Raw genomic sequence first — 25011 nt, forward strand, 5'->3', positions numbered from 1 at the left:
TAACAGTGATCTAATGGTAAGAGCCCATTGGATCACTGTCATCAGTGATCTGTATACAGAGACATGCAGAGAGGATGCACAGCACCTTCCCTGCAGCCTCTCACTGTATACAGGGGCTGCTGTGACAGGGGGCCGATTATTATCAGGGCACGATCGGGCTGTCACAGAGAGCCCGATCCTACTACTGGTTGTGTGCACTATCGTACAGTTTGGAAGCGGCAGATCAGAACAGCCCCGGCAATAGACATCCCTCCCCAACCCTGCGCTAAGCTCCGCCCCCTCCGCTGGCTCGGCTCCGCACCCTCCCCTCCGCCACCCATCATACACCCCCTCCCCCGGCTGCTCCATCTCTCACCTATCTCTTGGCGCCCGCGGGAGAGACTCAGAAGGTGAGCAGGAAGTCCCTCCCTGTCCTGCCTCCAGCCACTCAGCGCTGCGATCCTGCAGAGAATATTTTGCAGGATCGCAGCCGCTTGGAAGCGGCAGCTAACATTCAGACAGGAAAATCACCAAGCGTATTTATACGCTTGGTGATTTTTCTCGGGAGTAAATCAGTCTTTAAACACGTCTATGACGCGTGCAGAGGCGTTATCGCGACCTCTGCACACACATACTCAGAAATCGGAGGTGCGCCTTATATATGAACCATACTTACAAACAACAGCCGCCTTGAACTGTGCACGGGTCTGCCACCTGCTGGTCATTCATTCTAATAATCAGGTGCGCCTTATATATATGAACCTAGACGTTTTAGCGGGCATTTATTGATGGTGCGCCTTATAGTCCGAAAAATATGGTGTACACATATATACATATACGCACACATATTCACACGGGTAGTGCATTATATTACCAATAGGGCAAAGATATATTTCACAGGTCCAAAGTATGAACCCTAAAAAGAAGGAAATTTACAACCAACAGTACAAACATACAGTCCCGCAAAGACTAAACCAAACACGTGCAACGCTTTTGATTCAACGGGAAACAATCGCCCTGGCTATTGTCCATGGACAGATAAGATCACATGACCCTCCACCTGAGGCCATTTTATGGTCAGGAATGTCTGGATGATGAGGGAAAAGACAGGAGGCTTCACTTTACATATCAAGAAAGTGGAGCAGATCTATTAATAGATGTGTATTGGTAAATTACCAAATATCCTGTCCCTACACATTACAAAAAACCATGATGTACAAATGAGCAACCCCTTTAAACATGCATAAAAATTGTAGGATCGTGCATGATCACACATCTAAGTATTTGGAATAGATGGATAACGTAGCTGACTGAGTTGTTGAAAAGCAATGTGGCTGTTTGCAGCAGTAGACGAAAAGCAAAGCTATAAAAGATATGAGGAGCCCTTACCTTAACCTGAAAGCTACACTTCCCAGTCCTCACAGACTCTTCATCCGTCTGCCACTGGTGGGGTCGGCTTGCCTCTGGGACATACACATCTTTCTTCCGCCGGAAACTTTGACGAAGTTTGTTCATTTTCTGACCCTCTCAACCTAAAAGAATATAGAAGAAAAAAAAAAGTTAAAGAAATAGCAAGATGCTATCGTCCTTAAAACGGAATTTGCAAGCATACATAGCCGCTCACAATGTTAGATATGGTTACAAAGATCTCCAGACCCAATAACCATAAGTACCAGCAAGACAGAAAAATGCATTTATATTCATATTCCAGGATTGTAGCTGGACTTTGTTCTTGCTGGTACTCTCCCTTTAGTTATTGACACAACTCTGAACAGTCACAACTGCAATAGTAGATGGCTGCCAAGAGACTCACCGATACCCAACAATCTGTGCTTATCTTGCTGGAAACGAAGGATTAAAGGGTTGTGCAGATTTTATTTGAACAAAGCTTACTCACTAATGAAGTGTGACATGTGACAACTTTCTAATACTTCGTGTTTCAATTTATCAACTTTTTCACCGCAAAAAGAATATGAAAATAATCAGAAGCTGGAACAAAAGCTGTATATAAAAGTTGCATTAAACACCAATTAAAGGAGCTGTATAAGGACAGACCAGAATGGTAGATTTCTAAGGGGTCTTTCCCCTCCGCAGAGATAGCCCCCTCACCACAGCAACCTTATTGACATAGTGTACTAAGATTATTTCAATTCATTTCAATTATTTTTTCTTCAACTTTCCACTACTATGCTCTGATACAGGCAGGTTTTTTAGCAATTAACTTTTGTGGCTCGACCTCCTTGTGGACTGTACCGATGACTGCCTTTTGGACATCTGTAAAGTCAGCAGTCTTCACCTACTGAACCAGACTGAGGCTACATTCACACTGCCGTATGGGGGACGTATATACGGCCGATATACGTCCCCCATAGACGGCAATGGGCGAACTGCACCCCAGGGGAGCGGTACGGTGCAGCACACGTGCGGCACCGTACCGTTCTGTACCAGGGAAAAAGATAGGACCTGTCCTATCTTTTCCCGTGATACAGCGCCGTGTACTGTATCTTCCTATGGAGAGGGGCGGGGGTGCTCATCCCCTGCTCCTCTCCGCAGCACCGATGTATGCCCGCCATACTACGGTACGGCGGGCATACATCGTGTGAATGTAGCCGGAGGGTACATTCAGATGGCCGTCTGGAGGGGGGGGGGGGGGAGATTTATGTGCAGCCCCAAACTTGTTCCGCGCCTTAGACAGGGAACATGTGTGCACCCATGCAACGCTTTTCTCTATGGAGGGAGGGGGGGTCACTTCCTCTTCAGCGCACAGCGCTATGCCCGCATGTCTATGGCCGGGTGGGCATACGGCTGTGTGTATGGACCCTAAGGGTTTGAATGCAGCCTTATTTAAAAAACTAAACAAAAAAAAACCAGAACACTTTGTCAAGGAGCTATGGCTCTTCCTGTTAGTCCAATAACCTCCATCATACACTCTTAATAATAGAATGATAACTACCTGCAGCTCAGGGGACTAGTTCTCTGTAGGTTTGATTGCTTATAATGTGTAGAAACTAAAAACCTATATGAGGAGATTTATTATATTTCTCTAACAGCAGAACTCTTTAGTTGCCCATCCCAACCAATCAGAGCTCAGCTTTCATCTTCCCACATCTGTTTATAAAATTAAAAGCTGAGCTCTGATTGGTTTCCATGGGCAACTAATACAGTTGTACCTCCAAAACTTGGTGATAAATCTCCCCCATAGTTCCTATACATAAGGTTTAGAAATAGAACATAATCTACTGCATCATATCTAAAATATGTAACTCACACTGATTGGGAAGCGCCAATAGGGAGTCTAGGCCCCGCTGACCTTGTGCGCAGAACGCGGTCCTCACGGTACACTTTACAGTTTGTGATCATTAACTGGGTCAGTTATTTGCTCCAGTGCGTCTTTCCTCCCATTACCATATCTAAACAGGGTCTCGTCTCCTCGCCTGGCGTTGTTAATATGTACATGGCTCATGTGCCCCCAGCGTTATAAAGAAATGACAGAATACTCTAGAGCTAATCAGAGATCACAAGACATCTCTAACACTGGCTGAGAATAATCTGTACTCGACTGTCTGCAAAGATACGCTCTGATTTATTAGGTAAATTATGGATGAGCAGAAGAGTCCTGTTCTTAAAGAAAATTAAAAGAACAAAAAATAAAACCCAAAAACGGGGCAACACATACCTCCATGTACCACGCAACTTTGTTCTGGCTTTTTTCTTGCCATGTGTGCACATTTAGGACTTCAAACGTAAATCACTGAAGCTTGTTGCAGTAAACTACCTGCAAGGGTATAAAGTAAACTCTAGGTTCACTTCAAGCTGCTAGGAAGAGATCCAAGCTGCTGTGACTCTCTGCTCCCGCAACAGAGTGAGCTTGCCTGCTAGCAAGATGGAGTTCAGTGCGAGAAGCAGATTGAGAGAGGGAGAATAAGTGCACAAATAAGTGGAGATGACCCATTACCGTAATTTAATTTATTACAGTGGAGGAATATATCGTGTTGGGGGATAACAATGTGGGGGCCACCAAAATGTGGGGGTGGGAACAATGGGTAAAGGGTGTGGCCTAAGTAAATACATACATTCTACACACCTATGCAGCAACTTTTGTCCCTCTTTCAATATCTGGAATGATTTGTGGAAATATCCGTAGGGAGGAATGTTTTACCCCAACTAGGGTTGCATGATGCATCGAAAAATAAGTACTTATATGATACTTTAAAAGCCAAAATGGTTCAATGCCGGGTTTCTGTTACTTATGGTACTGTAAGACTTCTACTGTTCTACAGACTCCTTGGATCTGTGTGCATTGGGCAGATAATCCATTGTGTAGATGCCGCACTAACTTTTTTCCAGAAGGGTAATAAAACTCCTTTCACCATTTTTGAGGAGTGTTTTTAGCCGAGGAGGAGTATCAAATTTTCAGCAATACATATAAATAACTCCTAGGCATATACAGTATTAATAGGTGAATAGCAAGAAAATCATTACAGATACAACATAGCAGTGTACTATTTTTTACTAGCAAATCTGGGCACTGGACCATCCCATACTTTTATACAGCTACACAGCTAATAGCCCGCATGGCAGAAGGGCAGCCAATAACAAAGCCTCTTACACGATGCTTAACATCAGCAATGTGAAAGGAGCTTTGTTATTGGTGTTGAAGACACTGCATCCTGTGTCCTGCTCAGCCTGTGCGCTACAGGGGATAATTGCCAAGCATACTTTTACGCTTGGCAATTATTTTCGCGCCCCATTATGCGTTTATGACACTTGGTGAGGCATAAATGCGGCCTCTGATTAGAACCTTGGCATATATGTAGAGAGATGGCTCTACATATCACATACATTAATCCATATGGCCATTTCAGTAATGTACAGGACCAAAGTCCTCAAGAAAAAGAATTGGCCTTGTCCAAGATACAGGAAGAACTACAACTCCCAGCAAGCCCTGAGCAGGATAAGAGTGGTAGTTCTATTGCAGCATCAGATCTTTTTCTCCTTGTAAAACCATGTGGATAAAACTGATGTCCAACAATCTCAACAAAACAAGTCACAGCTGAGGGTTTGTCACATTGTTCTGTATTGTAGATGAGATTCCAGTTGCTTCCAAAAAACCACTGACACTTGTAACAAACCCTCAGCTGTGAAAAATCATAAAACCACAGGAAAGGTTACGAATGTGTCCCTAACCCTTTTTCTGAGCGCTAACACTTCTCACAGCTGAGGGTTCGCTACAATTGTCTAGGAGAATTGAATGAATTGGGTTTATAAGATACAATAGTAATAAAGCCACAGCTCTATGGCGGATGTCTCACCCGCAGCTCCAGCTCAGTCGGTGCACTCTGAGCCTCTGCAGCCCCACCGCCAGGTCACTGATGCAGATGGCGGCATCCAGCTCCTGGAGGAGGATCTGCAGGCGCCACTCATGCTCCGGACCTCCGCAAATCATTCCTCCGCATGGGTCCGCCACTAAGGCAGCCGACAGCGCCGAGGAGCACGAGACGTCGTGTGTGAGTGCCAACCTCTCAGCTTACACTATCAGAACACCCCGCTCAGCAGTGGAGACACCAACGAGAATGCCGGACCGCTCAGCCTGCGCGCTACAAGGAACAATTGCCAAGCGTACTTTTACTTTTTTAAATTATTTTGGGGAGTAATGGCGCCTCATCATGCATCTATGACACTTGGTGAGGCATTAATGCGACCTCTGATGGAGCACGTCACCAGGTTTATATCACCATCTGTCCATAAATGGGTCTCTACTTCCCCAGACACAAGGTCTCTATTTTAACTAAATAATTTCTTGTCCAGCCCTGGATTTAAACCCACAAATAACTAAGAGCTTCACTGTTACACAGGATCCATGCACTGGTATATAGAGAGGGATCTGCTCAGAGATTATTATTGAGATTACAATATTTTAAGAATATAATACAGTTAAATGAAAAAGACAAAAACTAAGGGCTCATTCAGACTGGCGTGGCTGCTGCTCGTCTGCAAAAAAACGTGGACGTAATGTCTGTGATCAGTCAATATAGTATCCGGACGCCATCCGTTTTTTTCCAAGTATGCAAAAAAACGCTGATGGGTTTCTAATCTACTTCTTGCTCTGCCCACTTGGTTGGCTAGCAACATTTGATGAAAAAAAACACTCTGCATATAGATGTCATGCATGCGCATGTAAACCGTCCACATGCGAGGCAAAATAACACATGCTGCAATTCTTTTCTCACAAATGGACATGTGAACAGACCCATAGGAAACAGTGACAGTTTTTTGGCATATGCAAAAAAAAAAAAAAAAAAAGGATAGAGCCTTCTTCAAATCTGAGGAGCCGAAACGTAGTGTTTGGACACGTGTCAATAAACCAGTACGCTTTGCTCACATTGAAGTCTCGGAGTGCTGCCATTTTTCGATTGTCTATATATACTTACTATATATTATCAACAGGACAACCTTTGCAACACATATATTACACTAATAATGCCAAAAGTTTGAACAACACAAAAAAAGAAATGCATCAATCCAAGACTACAGTATATGTGACTTAACAATAAAAAAACAAAACAAAAACATATACACAAGGTAATATTAGTTGAACCACTACGGTATGAATTAAAACCATGTGCGTCAGCATTAACGGCAAACAGGCCTGATTGTAGGTTATACAGACATCTACTAAGTGTAAGCTTGTCAATACATTATAATGAAGGACTAGAAAAAAAGTGCATACATACAATACATTATGTAAGGACCAAGCATTAAAAAAAAAACCAAAACTCTGAAATACTATACCAAATAGACTGCACACAACATGTGTTTCGCTATGGTGCATTATCAAGGGGAGTGTCTACATATACTACACTGATAAAGCACTAAAGCTTCTCCTGGCAAATCACTGCTGACTGTTACGGATCACATGTGTTTCAATGGAAATGCAAATTTCTAAACACATTGTAAACGCCCCATGTGACCGCACCCTAAACATTCAGATGATACTTTTTTTCTTTTCTTGACAGTATCGTATCGAGTATCGCAATACTTTTCTGGGTATCGCATCACACTCAAAATTCTGGTATTGGTGCAACCCTACCCCCAACTAAACCTGCTTAAAAAAAAAAAAAAGAAAAAAAAGAAAAAAAGAAGTGTCCCTACTTTGTACCGTATGACACCACAGTGCTCTGTCGGTTCTCTTGTTCCTCCTCCCAAGGGTAATAAATAAATCCAAAATTACAACAGTGAACAAACTAGAACACATTATCCCAGTAATTTACTTTTATATCCTCCTGGATTTACTTTAAATGAAGTCAGGAGAAACCAAGTAAAGCAAATAAAAGCAATAAAATCTCTTTATTACTGAGGGGAGGAGAAGCAGCACATGATGGGTAGTTGTGCCAGGGGTGAAACGTGCTCACAGAGATGAGACCGAACATTTTGGAAGCAGTTATAAGATACTGTTAATGTCAACACGGAGCTCTGCAAGCTAGAAAATAATGTCCGCCAGTAAAGCACTCAGTCGCATCAAGAATAATATTTACCTTGTAAAAAATTCAGTGACAGGCTTCCAGCTCCGCGTGGCAACCACAGCTCATAGCTGGAGGTCAATAGTAGCAGAGGCTTCACCAGGAGTAACTTGGCACCGGTGCAAGGTCTGCCCCCGATCACCATGCATAATGTATACAGTCTGCATTGGATATGGTTGGTATTATATATACTTCGTAGCATGACAACTCTGAGATATTGGGAGGAGGGGGAACCAATGTTGCATAGAATAAACAAATCCACCCAGGAGTTGTGCCACGTATGTTAGAATTGATGTGAGTGCACTAGGAGCACTTCAACGACAGCCATAGATATCTTCAGGCTCAGATCGGCCATCAATGGGATCCATTTTTTGTCATCAAGTCTATCCCAGCACACGTTAGTTAAATGGGTTGAAATGTGAAAGTGGAGTTAAAAACAGGCCCAATGTCAGTATAACCCTGCGAGTATTTGGAGCAAAGTGAAAAGATAGTCTCTCTACCCCCTCCCCATTCAATTGAATAAAAGCTTACAGAGGATGAATTCCTCCCCTATCAGCAGCGCTCATCTGACACCGACAAACCTGCTTAAGAGGAAGCACAATTCATTATGTAGCTGGAGACAAAAACGCAATGTTACCTCTTCTAGACTAAATACAATATTAAAAAAAGAAGAGTAAACAGCTGAGCTTTTCAGCTCTTTGCGCACAAGCTGTGGTCCAGGGTGCACATTTCTATAACCCAGACTGTCTATATAACACATACAATGTAAAAGGATTGATTTTTCCATTTCTCATTTACATTGCACCAATGGAACGTCAGGATTGCTGAGCGGAGAACATTGCCAAACCAATATTATGTAACTCAATATTATCATTTCATTAGTAACGAGTGAAGGAAAACCTGTCATGTTGTACATGCAGTGCGATCTGTAGCCAGACAACATATATAGAGAAGGGAAATCTTTAGACAGAATGTTATACAGCAGGAGTAGCAATATACTGCTTAGAGAAAAAAAAAACTCCATAAACAGAAACCGTTTCGGTTAAAGACCTGTCACATTTTGAGACGTCCGTTATAGCAAAATACTTGCAGCCCTCATGATGGATCAACTTTTCATAGAATTTCCTGTTATCCCAACCATACAATACAACAGGTGGAAAAGTCCCTACATTCGGACTACTGTGAAGCGAGAAATAGAAAACATCTAGACACATAAAAAACCCAAGGGACACATGGAACAGAAGAACAAAAAAAGCAAAAGAGATCACTTTTATAATACAGCAGTCCCACAGAAGAGAATGAAGAATTGATCAGACGTGCCCCCGCCCCCCCCCCCCCCCCCCCCCCCCCAATTTATGGCACCAACTTTCCAGTGTTCCGATATTCTAGAAGGGGGGAGATGTGTTTGTGATGGGGAAACCCAAAAAACATGAAAAAGTTACAATTCAGCAACCGAGCCGTGCTTTAAATAGCATTTTGCAGACCTTCACCGAAATTCTGCTGTAACTAGAAAGCAACCAAGCCAAGGAAGGCTTCACCTCTCCACAGCGAGCCCAATGCGCACCATCTACTGCGCGTCACCACTACTAAAATATTATACAGCAGCATAAAACCAAACACTGGAAACCCATTTATAGGAGGACATACCTCTGCACTTCCCCTATGGTTACAGATATCACTACAGCTGCTCCTTTTATCCCTGCAAGAAACAAAAATAGAAAAACATTTCAGGGATATATAAAGAGAGTTAATGATTAACATAACATTAATTAGAGTTTCTGGCCATAAGGAAAGGTTGAAAAGGTGAAATACTTTTGGGAAAGACACAACATTACCATACAAAAACACAGAATACACTATCAGGCGCGCACTTGGACCTTTTTTTTTTTTTTTTTTTTTTTTTAAACGCTCTGGAAATGCATGCGTTTTTTGTATGTTTACCGTGCGTTTGGCTGGTTTTAATCCGTTTCCCAGCTGATTAAACTTCCAGAAATAAAAGAAAAACTAAATTTAAACCAGCCAAACACAAAAATGTATGCGCTTCCAGTGCGTTTATAAACGGTCCAAGAGCGCACCATGTGACAGCTTTATACTAAAAAATGGATTTATTATTTTTGCCTCCATCTGATCAGCATGTAATGCATCCAGCAGGAAACACTAAAACTATATAATCCTGCTTTTAGGTAGAAAGCACAATATATGCTCAGTGGAGGTATATCTGCCTATGGAGGACAGATGCCACTGTACGGCATCCATCCCCAACCTCCGCTGAGCATATGCGGTGGGTTTCTCCCCAGTGATGTTACTGTCCGGAATATCAACAGCAGCCAATTACTGTCTACTGCAAATGTCCACTCCTCCCCGTACATATCCAACTCTACGTGCATACAGTAGGTTTCATTACCATGAATAAGAACCAGCTGCTTCGAAATTATTCTTCTCCACTGTTTAAAATTTAAAAAAAAAAATTTAGTTTTAATGGTAAAAAATGGGACAAAACTTATCCACAATATTAAAATACATGAAATGGAGTTAATAGCAACATTAATTTGTCTATGGTATTAGTCCCATTTTTCACCATTAAAACTACATTTTTTACATTTGAAACTGTGGGGTAGAATCAGTATTTTCACTGCTGTGGACACTCCTATCTGATCTGGCTATTAGCACCTCATGATAGCCCTCTGCCGTTTTTTTTTTTATCCAACATATTCTTAAAACAGAGGGAAATATGATCTGAATGTAGCCTTACTCTCCACTGGCTTTTGGCAACAGTCCCATGGTGCCGCCTCAGTGGACACATTTAAATTAAAGGCCATGGATTCACAATGAAGTGGGCAGCACGGTGGCTGAGTGGGTAGCTCTTCTGCCTTGCAGCGCTAGGGACCTGGGTTTAATTCCCACCCAGGTCAACATCTGCAAAGAGTTTGTATGTTCTCTCCGCATTTGCGTGGGTTTCCTCCGGGTAATCCGGTTTCCTCCCACACTCCAACTGGTAGGTTGTTTAGATTGTGAGCCCCATGGAGACAGGAACCAATTTGTAATGCTTTGTGCAGCACTGCGTAATCTGTAGGCGCTATATAAATAAAGAATTATTATTATTACAATGAAGTTGTCCAATACATCTTCCTGCGCTTACCTAAGGGGGATACAGGTCCCTCACGTATTTGTATAAACAGACAATAAGGTTCTTATGGATTGGGAGCTGAGCAGTAGTAATCTGGCTTGGTCACTATAAAATGTACATAGCTCCGAGATTTTATATATTATTATCATCATCCGCAGACAATACTGAACTAAATTTTAGAGAAAAATGCTTCCTCATCAACTTATCCCCCTCCAAGAATAAAACTAGGTACATATACATGCAGATCCATCATGCCAAGACTTTGGGCATATAACAGCCTAGATAGAAAACAGAAGTCACACTCTGACTACCTTGGCACCTAGATGGTAAAGGGAATAAACATTTCCTATAAAGTAAAATTATCGTAAGGATAAACATCAATGCCCACCATAAAAACCATGCCCACTTCTGTGCTTAAAGTCTGCAACACAGTGTCTTGCACAAATGTTTAAGTCAAAAAGCCATGATTCAGCACAAATAACCACAGATACCGAGCCACAAACTTGTCACTTCCTGTGTTTAGGCTTACAGAGACCTTTACCATATTGAGAACAAAGTGCTAGACAAATCTGCAGACATCAAGTGTCTTCAAAATCCGTCACCATTACCTTCCCCTGCGAGCCAGAGGTCAAGTTCACCTAATAACATCACATTATCCCAGGTAAAAGACTTCAAGGTATAAAAGAGATTAGAAGATCAACAACAACAACAAGTATAAAGAAAAATATACAAAGAGTAACATTGTACAAAGCTGAAAATATTTGGGGCATTTAATAGGAGTGACAGGCGTGGAATACTTGTGCCATAGATGGTGGCCACAGAAATTGCTCCAACATAACCTGAATTGAGGGTGTATTCACACAATGTAGATTTATCTAGGTTCCCGAGGGTTATAGATCTACCCATAAACGGATGCAGTGAGCAAGTATATTAGACAGGAGTTTAGTCTCTGTTGTACTATATTTTACATTCCAAAGTTTGTGTCAAAAAAATAAAGGGAACACCTAAAATACCACATCCTATAGCTCAATTAATGAAATAGTCCAGTTACAAATCATTATTCATTACATTGTGATGAATAAAATGTAATAATAAATCTAAAGAATAAAAAAAAAAATTCTGAAGAATAAAATTAAAAATGATCAATAAAACTAATAAATAAAATAATTTTGGAGTATCCTTCCAAATCCAGACCTCCATAGGAAAGTGGAAAATCACACATCAGGCTGATCCAACTTCAGTGGAAGTGCCTCAAGACAAAGAGGCTCAGTAGTGTGGGTGATGTCCTCGTGCCTGTATGACCTCCCTGCAATGCCTGGGCATGCTTCTGATGGGGTGGTGGGTGGTCTCCTGAGGGACCTCCTCATAGATCTGGATTATAGTATAGGCCAATTTCCGGACAGTCTGTGGGGGTAAGTGGATGGAGCAAGACATGAGGTCCCAGACGTGCTCAACCGGATTCAGTCCTAGGGAACGAGTGGGCCAGTCCATAGCTTCAACGCCTTCATCATGCAGGAACTTCTGATGCAGGACAATGCTAGACGTCATGTGATGGTAGAGTGTTAGAAGGAACCGAGGGCCCACTGAACCTGCATATGGCCTTACAATGGTAGTATCTAATAGTAGTCAGGCTAACTCTGCCTAATAGGGCTGTGTGAAACTACAAATAAATGCCCCCCCCCCCCCCATTACTGACCCACTGACCAAGCAGACATGCTGGATGATGTTGCTGGCAGCAGAACTTTCTCCACAGCATCTGTTCTGAACTTTCAGCTCAGTGTGAACCTTCTCACACCCCTGAGGAGCATAGGGTGGAAATCTACTTGTGGACGTTGGGCCCTCGTACCACCATCACAGAATTGGTTTATTGAAAGTTTAAGCAGACACAAGGGCATTAGTGGCTGCTGGAGGTCATTTTGCAGGGCTGCACCTCCTGTCCCTCCTTGCACAAAAGAGATGGTAGAGGTCCTGCTGCTGGGTTGTTGCTCATGTCCTATGGCAGTGATGGCGAACCTTTGAGAGACCGAGTGCCCAAACTGCAAATCAAAGCCAACGTTTCTATCACGAGGTGCCAACACAGAAATTTAGCCCAATGGGTCCACAATACCACCTAACAATAAGACAAATAATACTGCCATATGATGCTGCCACCTTTACAAGCACATAAATAGCATCATTCTGGTAATAAAGACTATAGAAAGGCCAATGTTACCAATAATATTGCTATACTATGCTATACAAATATAGTGATGAATATCATATTACTGCCATTCAGAGAGGAGTATTACCGCCATATACTGATTATCATTACCCCCATACAGTGACAGCAGTCCTGAGTACATGCAGGGACTAGGGGACTGTGATAAGTTAGATTGCTCATGGACCAAATATTGCCATCTTTACCCCCTTTTTGTTTTTGCATTTCCATTTTTTACTCCCTACCGTGAAAGAGCTCTGCGTAAAAAATTGCACTTCATAGTGTTGGTATTTAATATCTAATTCCCTGTACTGGGAAGTGGTAAAAAATTCCAAATGCAGTAAAATTGGTTAAAAAAAATGCCTTTGTGACATATTCTTGTGGGCTTGGATTTTACAGTTTCCACTGTGCACCCCAAACCACATGTCTACTTTTTTTCTGTAGGTCAGTACAATCACAGGTACAATATATTTACATGGGTTTAATAATGTTTGTATACATTTACAAAAATTAAAACCTTATGTACTAAAAAAAAAAAAAAAGTCATTTTGCCATCTTCTGGTGCAAATTTTTTGGGCGCCTTTCCATACTTTGGTGTACGGAGCTGTGTGTGGAGTAATTTTTTGTGATATGAGATGCGCTTTCGGTTCTACCATTTTGAGGACTGTACACCCATTTGACCACTTTTCATAACATTTTATTACATGTTGCAAAATGGCAAAAAAGTGGCATTTTGGGAGGTGGTTTGTAGGGCAAAGTGGTTGTTGTGGGGTGGATGCACAGGTGGATTTGGGATCACCCATAAGGCTGTTGTCTGTGGCCACGTATACACTTGCCTCAGCCCTCATCACCTGCACGACCCGGACATTTTACATAGGGTGCTTACTGTGGGGTTGTCCTGGCTTCACTGGACGCCTTGTGCAGGTGATGAGCACTTCAGATACAGGCAATGTGGACACAGACAGCTGTCATACAGGGGGATTTGGGACACTAAACCACAAGTATGTATAGTTGGTTTAGTGTCACCTGCCAGGACCTCTGTGAGTGTGCACATGTGTGTGAGCAGCCCCAGCAGCTCCTGACCTCGTATCACTGCTCTGCTGCTATTTCCCGGGCTGAAGAGGAGGAGGGGCGGGCACTGACACTCCTGCCCGAGCTCCGACTTTGATGAGACCGAGGAGATGGTACGCGTGCCTGCAGAGAGGGCTCTGCGTGCCCTCTCTGGCACGCGTGCCATAGGTTCGCCACCACTGTCCTATGGCCTTCTCTAGGTCTCCTACTCCATGCCTTGGGCACTTTGCTGCCAGAGACAGCTAACTACTGTGCATTGATGTGTCATCCTGGATGATCTGAACTACCTGGGAAACTGTGCTACCTCTACGGTAAGAGACCTAAAGCAAAGTGGCCAAACCGCTGAGAGAAAGCATGAGAACAGAGAAACGACCTGTTGATTTGGAGTTACATTGTACTGTAAAAAAATTGTTCCCTTTATTTTTTTTGGAATGTTGAACATTATGGGCAAGCAATAGCTGCACAAGCAGGTTCCAAAGTACATGGATGTCATAGTGTAGAGAAGGTGGACACATCAGCATCTCAAGTGTCAACTATCCACAGTCTCCGATATCAACACAGTTTCATGGATCTCATCCACCTAAACCCATTTAAAGGGAAAGAAAAGATCACCTTCTATTCAGGAGTGGATATAGTATTCTCAGAGGTGAAGGAGAATATGTGGTGGGGTTTGGAGGAAGAAGGGACCCAAAGAACACTTTAACAAATACTAGATGAAAAACATAGTACAGATCATGTATCAAAGCGGAGACCACTGCGGCTTCAAGTACAAAAAAAAAAAAAAAATAGAAAAATCTAAATTCTCTACCAGGATATATCAAATAAGTTATGCAAGCAAAGAGAGAAAATATAATGAGGCAGAAGGGCTCTGGGAGCGTTACCAAAGCACCTCTGTAACAGGCTGTTACAGTGTGCAAACAGCACTTCTCCCTCCTTTCATGTGCTGAAACCTCCTGTGCTGCAGCGAGATTACATCAAGAAAAGGAAGGGGGATGTGCTGAGGGAGGGCCGAGGGTGCTAGAAAACTTGCTAATAAACTACTGTGGCCCAGAAAAGGGAAAGGGGGATTGCTGCACAGGAGACCTGCAGCACAGAGGGGCTCTGGAAACCACCCTGGTAGGCTTCCAGGCTCTTTATGATTATTTTAAAAATTGATTTTGGAAGTAGGCCATGGATCGCAGAGTTACAGTGTATGGATCTATAATTGATTTCCCCTGGTTATGAGTGAGAGATAGAGATAGATATATATATATATATATATATATATATATATATATATATATATATATATATATATATATATTTAAAAAAATAATTATTATTTTAATAAAAAGGGGTTTTTGACTGTTGCAGAAAACTTGTGAAGGCGGCTTGCAACATGTGACATCCAAACTTCTATTGCTATGGAGCTGGAGGCAGAAGCACAGCGTCCAGAGAGGAAATTATAACTTTTACTTTTATATTTCAAAAATTGCAAAGGAAAAACACTGGCACTTGTAAAAACCCTGACATTACCCCGGTCTATCTCTTTGTAGAAGTTAAACGTTCACATGATAGTTCCCAAACATTTGCTGGATGGACTCTTCTTCATTACAGCGACAGAATATAAAACGCATGAATGAGGATGAAACTTCCCAGCATTTGTTCCAGTATCAGTTTTCATTATGATCTGGTTTTACTACAAGGAATAGAAAACGGCTTTGAGGGAAAACCCCCGGGATCAACCAACAACCACAAAAGGTATCCCTGCATTTCAGATTACACAAAACTAAGAAACTAAACACTTGGTAATTAGGATTTGTAACAGAGCGCCTGCAGGTAATGCCCTGCCCATGAGAGCGCATGACATTCTCCAGCTGTGTGTCATCTACAGCAGGGACTCCCACCGGGTGCCTGGTGCAGCCTGGAACAGCCAGAGCAACTGCAGAACACAACTCCCACAAGTGGGAAACATTAGCCAGAGGCCTGGTTTATAAAAACTAAATAGAAGATTATGAGCTTCTATGGCCTTTGGAAGGCACATGGAGAGATAAGGTTATGGTAGAGAGCTCTTATGGAGAAGAAAACCGAATATAACCGAAAATAAAGTTGCTACCTCGTATCCGGTCGGTTAACCCAGAGTATAGTGTGGGCTGAAAAGTTGAACCAGCTCTACATGCAATGGGTGCCAGTTGTAATGTAATGGAACCTCCCAATTAACACCCCCTTCCTGTCCCTGTAACTGCAGTGTAAAAAAACGGTCACAAATATTTCTCTGACTCTGTTTAGAAACTGAATCAAAGCACAAGGGGGCGCGCCACGGCCCAAAATACGTAAACAAGTATCAGAACTATCGGTTCCGTTGTCTTGCATTTATGTTGAATCAAATTTTATTGACTAAAATCAAGAAAAAAAAAAGACATTACAAACACACAAAGAAGTGCATATCCCCAAAGTGTTTTGATCATTGAGATCAGTAAGAACAAGGCAATCTGATAAGCTATACCTACCAAAAACAGGAGAGTACAATAGCAATACATAAAAATCAAAAAACTTTAATGCATCATATAAATACAAAAAAGATACAATTACAAAACACTGAATTCATATCATCAGGAGAGACAGTCAACACTATAACACCAAAGACAGCTGACTAAAAATGGTGGGTAGATACCTAGGTCCCCCGCTACGTGGATATGTAACTGACAGGTGACCAAGATCTCAATCAATACCAGTTATAACAGGTCTCCAAAGAAATCACAATTAGCAAGGTGCACAAAAGATATCTAAAGATAACTAGGTGAAAAAGTACATAGGAATCATATAATGATAGCAGCAACTAGTCAAGTACCCATGGTGCCCGTCAGGGTGAATGAAATCCACGGTAGGCTCATCACACAATTATATGGCTACTAGAGCCATTCTATAACAGTAACAATGTGAATATGGAGGAGATACATCCAGACAAACAGAGATCTAATCATTTATTGTGACCTTATTCTACCCTCTAATGTAATCCAGTATAGACTAACACACAGGACAAGTAATACACAGACAGAGGGGAGGGGGGCACACAAGAGGGGTAAAGGTAGGGATTATTCCGATTGAAGGGATGGAAGAAAGTGAGGACAGGAATGGTCAAGTGAGCCTATCCTCCATAAAGGGTCCCGGTGCTCCTGGGATTCCCTATAACACATCCAGGGCTCCCATACCCACAGAAAACTCTCACAAGTATCTGGGGTGACAGATGACAAAAATTCTATACTTGCATTTAAACAACACATTAAATCTTAAAACTCCTTTCAAGGTGCAGTCACACGTACCGCTAGTGCTGCATTTATAAGCGCTTGTGAGACTAGCGGTACGTGTGACTGCACTCTCAAGGAATCTACCATCAAAATCAGGCATGATAAATCAATGGCACTCACTCAGCCAAAATCAGGTGTAGATCATGATGGGTAAGAACACATAATTGAGAGCCCGTATTCCTGCTCATTGTTTACTACACTCCGGGGTTTGGACATCCAAAACTGCAACTAAAAAACTGAACAAGTGAACACTCCCTAAATCAGTGATGGGCAACCTTTTGAGCTTGGTGTGTCAAAAGTCGCCAAAAAAACAAGCATAATTCGGGTGGTGTGTCACCTTGACAAAAAAAAACATAATTTTGTGATATTTATAGTTTAAATAACAAATATGTATAATTATTTAACTTCTAGGGTACTTTAACCCTAGGTTGTGTGATTGATCCTACCATGTACTACAGTATGGCAGTATATGGGGATTTTCCACATCATCTATTTATTACAATGTGCTGGACAATCTCTCAGCCTCCCGGCTACTGCACCTGGCCGTGTAGGAGCCGAGGATGAAACTTAACTCTCCGGCAGCCACGTGTCACTGAAAATGGCTATGCGTGTCAGCACTGACACGCGTGTCATAGGTTGGCCATCACTGCCCTAAATCCAGGCACCGTGACTGTGGGAATCTTCTTATATTTGATATCCCTTATATTTGATGGCCTCCTTCCCTTTAAAATCAACTTTTAGAATTATGCTAATGAGCCTTAGGAACTCTGGTGGGTTTTACTAGAGCCCCTCCCTGGTGCAGAATCATTTGCTGTTGCACTGTGCAGGAGCACTTCCCCCTTCTATTTTGTGCTGGAAATTCCTCTGCTGTAGTGAGATTTCATCATGCAGAAGAGAGCACTGATGGGCTCTGGTAACACCCCCAGGAGCCCTCTTTGCGCACTGGCATAAATTATAAAAGTTGATTTTTAGCTGGAAGGAGCATTTCCACACACTACAATAGCAAGTTAGAAAACTTACTAAGTTGTGTTAAATGAGGTGGCCCAGGGAGTGGGTACAGTGACCTAATCTCCAGATCGGACCTTCATCCTGGCAGCTAGGTAAAATAGGTCTTAAGAATAAAAAAAAATAAAAATAAAAATCGGGTAAGCTCTTCCAAGCTGCTTTTAAAGAGCATTTCAAAACGCAATTCAAACGCCGAGTGTGAACACTTCCTAAAAATATTGACCCACCATGAATAATTTCCTGGTTACATCAGAGGAGGACACTGTTGTCAAACGGGTTCCCAAGATCCGCTACAAACAAACATAATGCAGATCAACAGCCACGAGATCTGTTCCAAATGTAAATAGGGGATGAAAACCTAAATACATTGTCCGTATATTCTGCTTTGCAGGGAGCCAGTTACAGTCCTTTAAATTCCCATTTTACGGTTACATAATCGTACACCTCCATTGCTACATGTTTTATTAGCCCGCCATCCGGTCATACAACGCATTTCCTACACAGGTCTGACTCATCTCTGGCTCCTTGAGACGTGACCTGAATTCTAACCTGGATCTACACGTCGGAGATCAATTGTACACATGTTCTCTGCGAAAGACAGTAATATCCATCAGCAGGCGTGAAAGGACGGCTTGTATTCACCGGCTGACTGAGAGGGAAACTTATGCAAGTCGTAATTATTTCTCTTTCTTTCTGCAAAAGCAATTAATCCATTTGCACGGCTCGGAGGGGCACAGCAGGGGGGGGGGGGGGAGCTGTAATAGTTATTTGTGAAGTGCCTTACTTTGATGAAATGCGAATGATTATACATAGTGCCCCTAAACATTAGGAAACTCTCTGAACTTCAGTTTGAAGCTGTGTATTATTTACAAAACAGATAGAATGTAACTGTCATTTCTGCATCATTTGAATCTTCAACTGCCAGTCTAATGACATCACTTCCTGTCTCAGCGATTCATTGTTTCTTCCAACTGCCCTGGTCGCAGGAAGTAATTCATAAAGGAGCCTCCACCCCAGGAAGACTATTTCTAGTCTACCGCAAAACTTGTCAAAACTCCTAACACCAAAAACTAAATCATGTCGGAGGGGCATTCAATTGGAAAATAAAACGTTTAGGGGAGGAATTACCCTTTAAGCTGAACATGATCCACTTCAACAGGGTCAATAGTTATTTATGCATGTAAACAAGCCTTAGTGGTAGGTAGTTGTCCATCCTAGGCTGAAGGACAAGGAATGTCTCAGATTATTATAATAAAGTAATTAAAGAAAAAAAAATTAATTACCCATTACTTTTTTGTAATGGGTGTTCAAAACACCATTATAGCTTCCCACACAACATCTGCCAGAGCCATAGTTCTGTTCCCTCCGCCATCTAAAGTATCGTAAAAAGAACATGTTATTCTGCAGACAGCTTGAACAATGAACCCAACCATTTTAATCTCTTACAAAAATACGACACTGATAACATTCACAAATAAAAGGGACACATGAATACAATGTTACAGATTAAAATTCGAGATGTTTGGCATATTGACTCTGACGCTACGCCCCTGAACAATTCATTGTTCTCAAATGGGGACGTCATCTAGCCCCATCACTTTCACCTGGCTAAACGAACCCTAACCCCCCCAGCAACTAAAGGGTCTTACAGGACAATGATAGGTTAAATTAATGTTAATGTGCCCATTCAGGCCCGGTGTAAGCACGCTAGCATTCAGACAAGCAACAATAGTTTGTGGCTCATCCTTGCCATGAACCTACGATGCCAGCGCTGTGAGGAGACTACCTATCCAGCCATATACAGAGGTCCCATGTAAGTAATCCCTCCAGGGGAATATACCGCCACAATACAGCATCTGACAAAGTGGGGTGTGGATTCTGCCCTGGATGCTTTCATAGGGCACTTAAAGAGCATCACAGTGATGAATCATTTGAAAAAATAAATCATGTAAGAAGTCCCTGCTTCCCTGCAAAACAGACAGCGAACTAGAATCAGGACTGTGGTCGATACACAAAACCCATCCAGGAAAATGCCTGGAGATGGCTTCATACGTCATAAGTCCATTAAGGTTGTATGGAGAGGGCTCACAGGCTAAGCCCTCCTAATACAAGGTGGCACTCAGAACCCTTTGTGTTGGCACCCAGACCATTGCCCCAGCACAGAGTTCACCACACAGGACTTGAGGCCTCCTTCTGCAGTCCAAGGTATTCCAGGATGCATCACGCTCAGTGCTATTTGCATGTAACGTATCCATGGCTGCCTGGGACTGCAGGATGAGCAGGAAGGTGTGAACAGATCTGGATTATCATTGGAGCTCCTACTCTGGCTCACGAGACTGAAAGTTACAATCATTTCTGCTTTTTACTACTGTTTTAGTGATTTCAGGGTGGCGATACGATTGAAAGCGGGGACAGAGCAGAGAGCTATAAGTAACTTCTTAAATTGCCGTGTTGGCACTTTGCAATAAATAAGTGTTTTTTTGTTAGAATTCGGGCGCTCAGACTGTAAAAGATTTGCCATCACTGCTCTACCCTATTATACCTGTACGACATACAGTCCACAATCCCCAGCTGTCTCCGGTCTCCACGCAGTCATTGTCCCAGTCCTCTCCGTACGTAAAAGCATGTGCCAGAAATAACTCTTATAACATTTTTAGCTGCTGCTAAACTGGGTCACTCAAAATTCAAAGAAGAAAAAAAAAACCCCATACCCAGCAATGGAGAACTTCAGTATTCTTTAAATAGTAACAGAGTCGACGGTGCCCAGAAATTAGTCAATGAATTAATCACAATGCCATGAATAGCAGAGATCACATCCAGGGCTAAAGTGCGTCCGATAAGCCTGGCATGAGCGCCCAGCAGTCATGAATAAATCATACGGTGACACAGGGCTTATCGTGCAGGTACTAGACACACCATTACCAACACCAAATGACACAGCCGCAGGACATGGTAACACTGCTCCCTCCTCTAGTTATTATTATACCAACACAAAGGATCAGGGCAAACGTCACCAGACCTGCCAAGGGACTGCTCTCTTTTCTGTCTATCCAAGGTTACGTAGCTGCCAGAGAAGCAGGACATGTACCTTTGCTATTGGATGAAGAGGGTATGTGGTATTACACAGAACTGTATAGTGAGTAGTATCTGATTGCACTGGGTCATCTATAGGAAGAATCAATGGTCCATGTAGATTGACAGGGCAGAAGAAACACCATTAGAATGAGTTTTCCAGTTAACCTGCAAGGACCCTGGCTGGCGGGAAGGAGGGGCTGACTAATAAAGACAAAACTAAAAACCCTTTTTCCATCTCCCCGTTCCTGCTCTGATGACCACTGCTGCCAATATGTAACCTCCGTGGTCACAGCAGGGAGAGTGGCGAGGTTGAATAATGGCTTTGACCGACCTCCTTTCAGTGACCACTCTGGCCAAATGACTGCCAAAACCCAGGTGTCAGCATGGCGCCACAAAATCACATGGCAGGAATGGAGAGCTAGACAGGCACGTGCCGATGTAAAAAAATGTAAAAAAATTTGAAATTAAAAAAAGAAAAATTGCTGAAATCTCTCACAGATAGAAGGAAGACAGAAGTGTTAGGTTGGCTACACATGTATGGTATAAAGCATGGATTTTCAGTATATCAATATCTGCAGCGTAATACGGTAGTAGTGTAGCGTATGGGATTTATGGATTTATGACAATCCCAAACTTACAGTGCAGGAAAAATAAAACTCTGCCAAATGTAATTAAATTCTGGTTTCTTCACTGCAGGATTGACTGAACCCAGCATAGAATCACTGGACTCATCAGAAATGGAAAATCTGTCAAGCGTGTAGAGAGGTTTTTTTTTAACCAAACTTGCACATCAACCACCAGTTTAAGGCCCCTTTCACACGCCTGTTCTGCACACGCTTTTGATGCAAAGAACTTGCATTGCACTCTGACCAAATGTAATCAATAGGTTTTTCAGACTTGTTTTACAGTATTTTTCACGCACACCCACAGTTTTTTTTAACACACATTTAAATCTCAGCATGCTCTACTTTTGCAAGTCACGCCGTGAAAAATGCACCATACAAGTCTATGGAGATCGATCAAAAACGCATTGCACTCTGAGACACATGCAAGTCCAATGCAAGTGCAATGCGTTTTTACTCATCAATTGTCATAGAAAAGATAGAGCTCAGTCCTTTTCACACGCGTTCTGCGCATTGAAAACACAGAAAAAAAATGTGTGTGAAAAACTGACACTGAACAAACTGACTGAAAACTGATTGAAAAACATACGTTTTTCACTGACCAAACTGACTAGATCTGCAACTCAAGTGTGAAAGAGGCCTTAGATTGATGCCAGACATGGCGGTTTTGGGTCCATTATTAGCATGCGATTTCAGTCCTTTTAAAAACGCATCCGTTATTAACTGTTTACCATACGTTTGGCTGCTTACAGCCTGTTTATATATTAAGGTAGTTGGGAAAACTGACCAAAAAAAATTGACAAAAACTGATGCATTTTTAAACGGACTGAAAACACATGCTTAAAAACGGACCAAAAACGCCATGTGTGGCATCACCCTTAGTGTTTGGCTTTGCACAGCTGAGATCAGGCTCATGAACATCAGGTGACGTTCTGTACATCCCAACCGAGAATCACTGAACTCAATGTAGCGTTCAGTTCCGTAGTTCAAGGTTCAGTCTGGTAAACCCTGCAAGTGCATGGAGCAAGTGGGCTTTAGGGCTGTAATAAATTACTCAAGTGTTCTGGGTAACCCTCATTTTTCTGTACCCACATGGGATGCCACCCATCTCTAAGAAATCACAATTCTACACAGAATATCCCCATAGAGTATGAAAAAGTAGCTGCAACCCAAGTCTCATGTATGTATATTGTGCCTAGTAATACACATCAATCTCTTGTGTGAGCATAGCCGATATATTAGCATGTGGTGGCATGCAGGCAGCAGGGGGGGTGCAGGGCCTCCTCTGACCTTTGGGCTCGGGGGCAGGCACCCTGCATTACTTGCACATTGCTCTTAAGTAAACAGGCCGGTCATATCATCTTGTGCTAAGAGATCATCTGGCAGAGAGCAGGGAAGTCTCACATTGCAGCCAGGAATAAGATTGTGACATCAGAAGTAGCTGCTATTGCTTCTCACCCTATCACCCTGATCCCTGCCCGCCATCCCCTTGACAAGGTGCAGACTGTGTGCACGTCATACCACCCCTAGCACTGAGGAATCCAGAGTACATTCCTGCACAACCATGTAACTAATACATAGCCCCAAGGGGAAAGAGAAATGTTCCACCATAGAGAGGACTCCTCACCAGGTTTTATATCACACAAATATACACTGTAGGTGTCCTAATTAATACATCCTATAATGAATTTTGCATTTTTCAGCATCTCTTACAAATGTGCCGCTATGAATATTTTATGCTCTGCCAAATGCTGTGCCTCCCTAGCTCTCCTGCACCAATTCTCTGAAATATCCTTCCCCGGACTATCAGACGTGCTCTTAAAACCCATCTCTTTAGGCAGCTCGCTAACTGCATGAAACGTCAACTCTTTTTACTACTCAATACTGCGTCCTCCTCCTGTCTGTTACCTGGCAAATACCAAATACCAAGCTCCAGACTTCTCTACACTCCCAGTGACTTTGGCCTTTGTATACAAGATGGCGGCTGATGGCTGGTTCAACCAGTAGCATCTTTATTTTATTCTGTTCCATTAGAAAGAATGTCTGGACCATTATACCTTTTGTGTCACCCCCTCATCCTCATAGACTGTAAGCTCTTGTGTCACCCCCTCATCCTCATAGACTGTAAGCTCTTGTGTCACCCCCTCATCCTCATAGACTGTAAGCTCTTGTGTCACCCCCTCATCCTCATAGACTGTAAGCTCTTGTGTCACCCCCTCATCCTCATAGACTGTAAGCTCTTGTGTCACCCCCTCATCCTCATAGACTGTAAGCTCTTGTGTCACCCCCTCATCCTCATAGACTGTAAGCTCTTGTGTCACCCCCTCATCCTCATAGACTGTAAGCTCTTGTGTCACCCCCTCATCCTCATAGACTGTAAGCTCTTGTGTCACCCCCTCATCCTCATAGACTGTAAGCTCTTGTGTCACCCCCTCATCCTCATAGACTGTAAGCTCTTGTGTCACCCCCTCATCCTCATAGACTGTAAGCTCTTGTGTCACCCCCTCATCCTCATAGACTGTAAGCTCTTGTGTCACCCCCTCATCCTCATAGACTGTAAGCTCTTGTGTCACCCCCTCATCCTCATAGACTGTAAGCTCTTGTGTCACCCCCTCATCCTCATAGACTGTAAGCTCTTGTGTCACCCCCTCATCCTCATAGACTGTAAGCTCTTGTGTCACCCCCTCATCCTCATAGACTGTAAGCTCTTGTGTCACCCCCTCATCCTCATAGACTGTAAGCTCTTGTGTCACCCCCTCATCCTCATAGACTGTAAGCTCTTGTGTCACCCCCTCATCCTCATAGACTGTAAGCTCTTGTGTCACCCCCTCATCCTCATAGACTGTAAGCTCTTGTGTCACCCCCTCATCCTCAGACTGTAAGCTCTTGTGTCACCCCCTCATCCTCAGACTGTAAGCTCTTGTGTCACCCCCTCATCCTCATAGACTGTAAGCTCTTGTGTCACCCCCTCATCCTCATAGACTGTAAGCTCTTGTGTCACCCCCTCATCCTCATAGACTGTAAGCTCTTGTGTCACCCCCTCATCCTCATAGACTGTAAGCTCTTGTGTCACCCCCTCATCCTCATAGACTGTAAGCTCTTGTGTCACCCCCTCATCCTCATAGAC

General features: G+C 42.8%; 1 protein-coding gene across 6 annotated transcripts in view; it reads right to left on the reverse strand.

Moving 5' to 3' along the window:
- Positions 1-25011, reverse strand: part of NUMB (NUMB endocytic adaptor protein) — a 61452-nt gene that overhangs the window by 22095 nt on the left and 14346 nt on the right. For 4 of the 6 annotated variants that reach the window (XM_072115642.1, XM_072115643.1, XM_072115638.1 and 1 more), the window contains exons 2-3: positions 9147-9198; positions 1369-1511 (exon numbers count right to left, since the gene is read on the reverse strand). In XM_072115642.1, the coding sequence (XP_071971743.1) occupies positions 1369-1494 (126 nt within the window). In that variant the 5' untranslated portion in view covers positions 1495-1511; positions 9147-9198. Of the gene's footprint in view, positions 1-1368; positions 1512-3655; positions 3740-9146; positions 9199-25011 lie in introns of those variants that run through there. The other 2 variants (XM_072115640.1, XM_072115639.1) reach the window with 2 other exon arrangements.

This window comes from Engystomops pustulosus, chromosome 7 (genome assembly GCF_040894005.1).
Source record: "Engystomops pustulosus chromosome 7, aEngPut4.maternal, whole genome shotgun sequence".
NCBI lineage: Eukaryota > Metazoa > Chordata > Amphibia > Anura > Leptodactylidae > Engystomops > Engystomops pustulosus.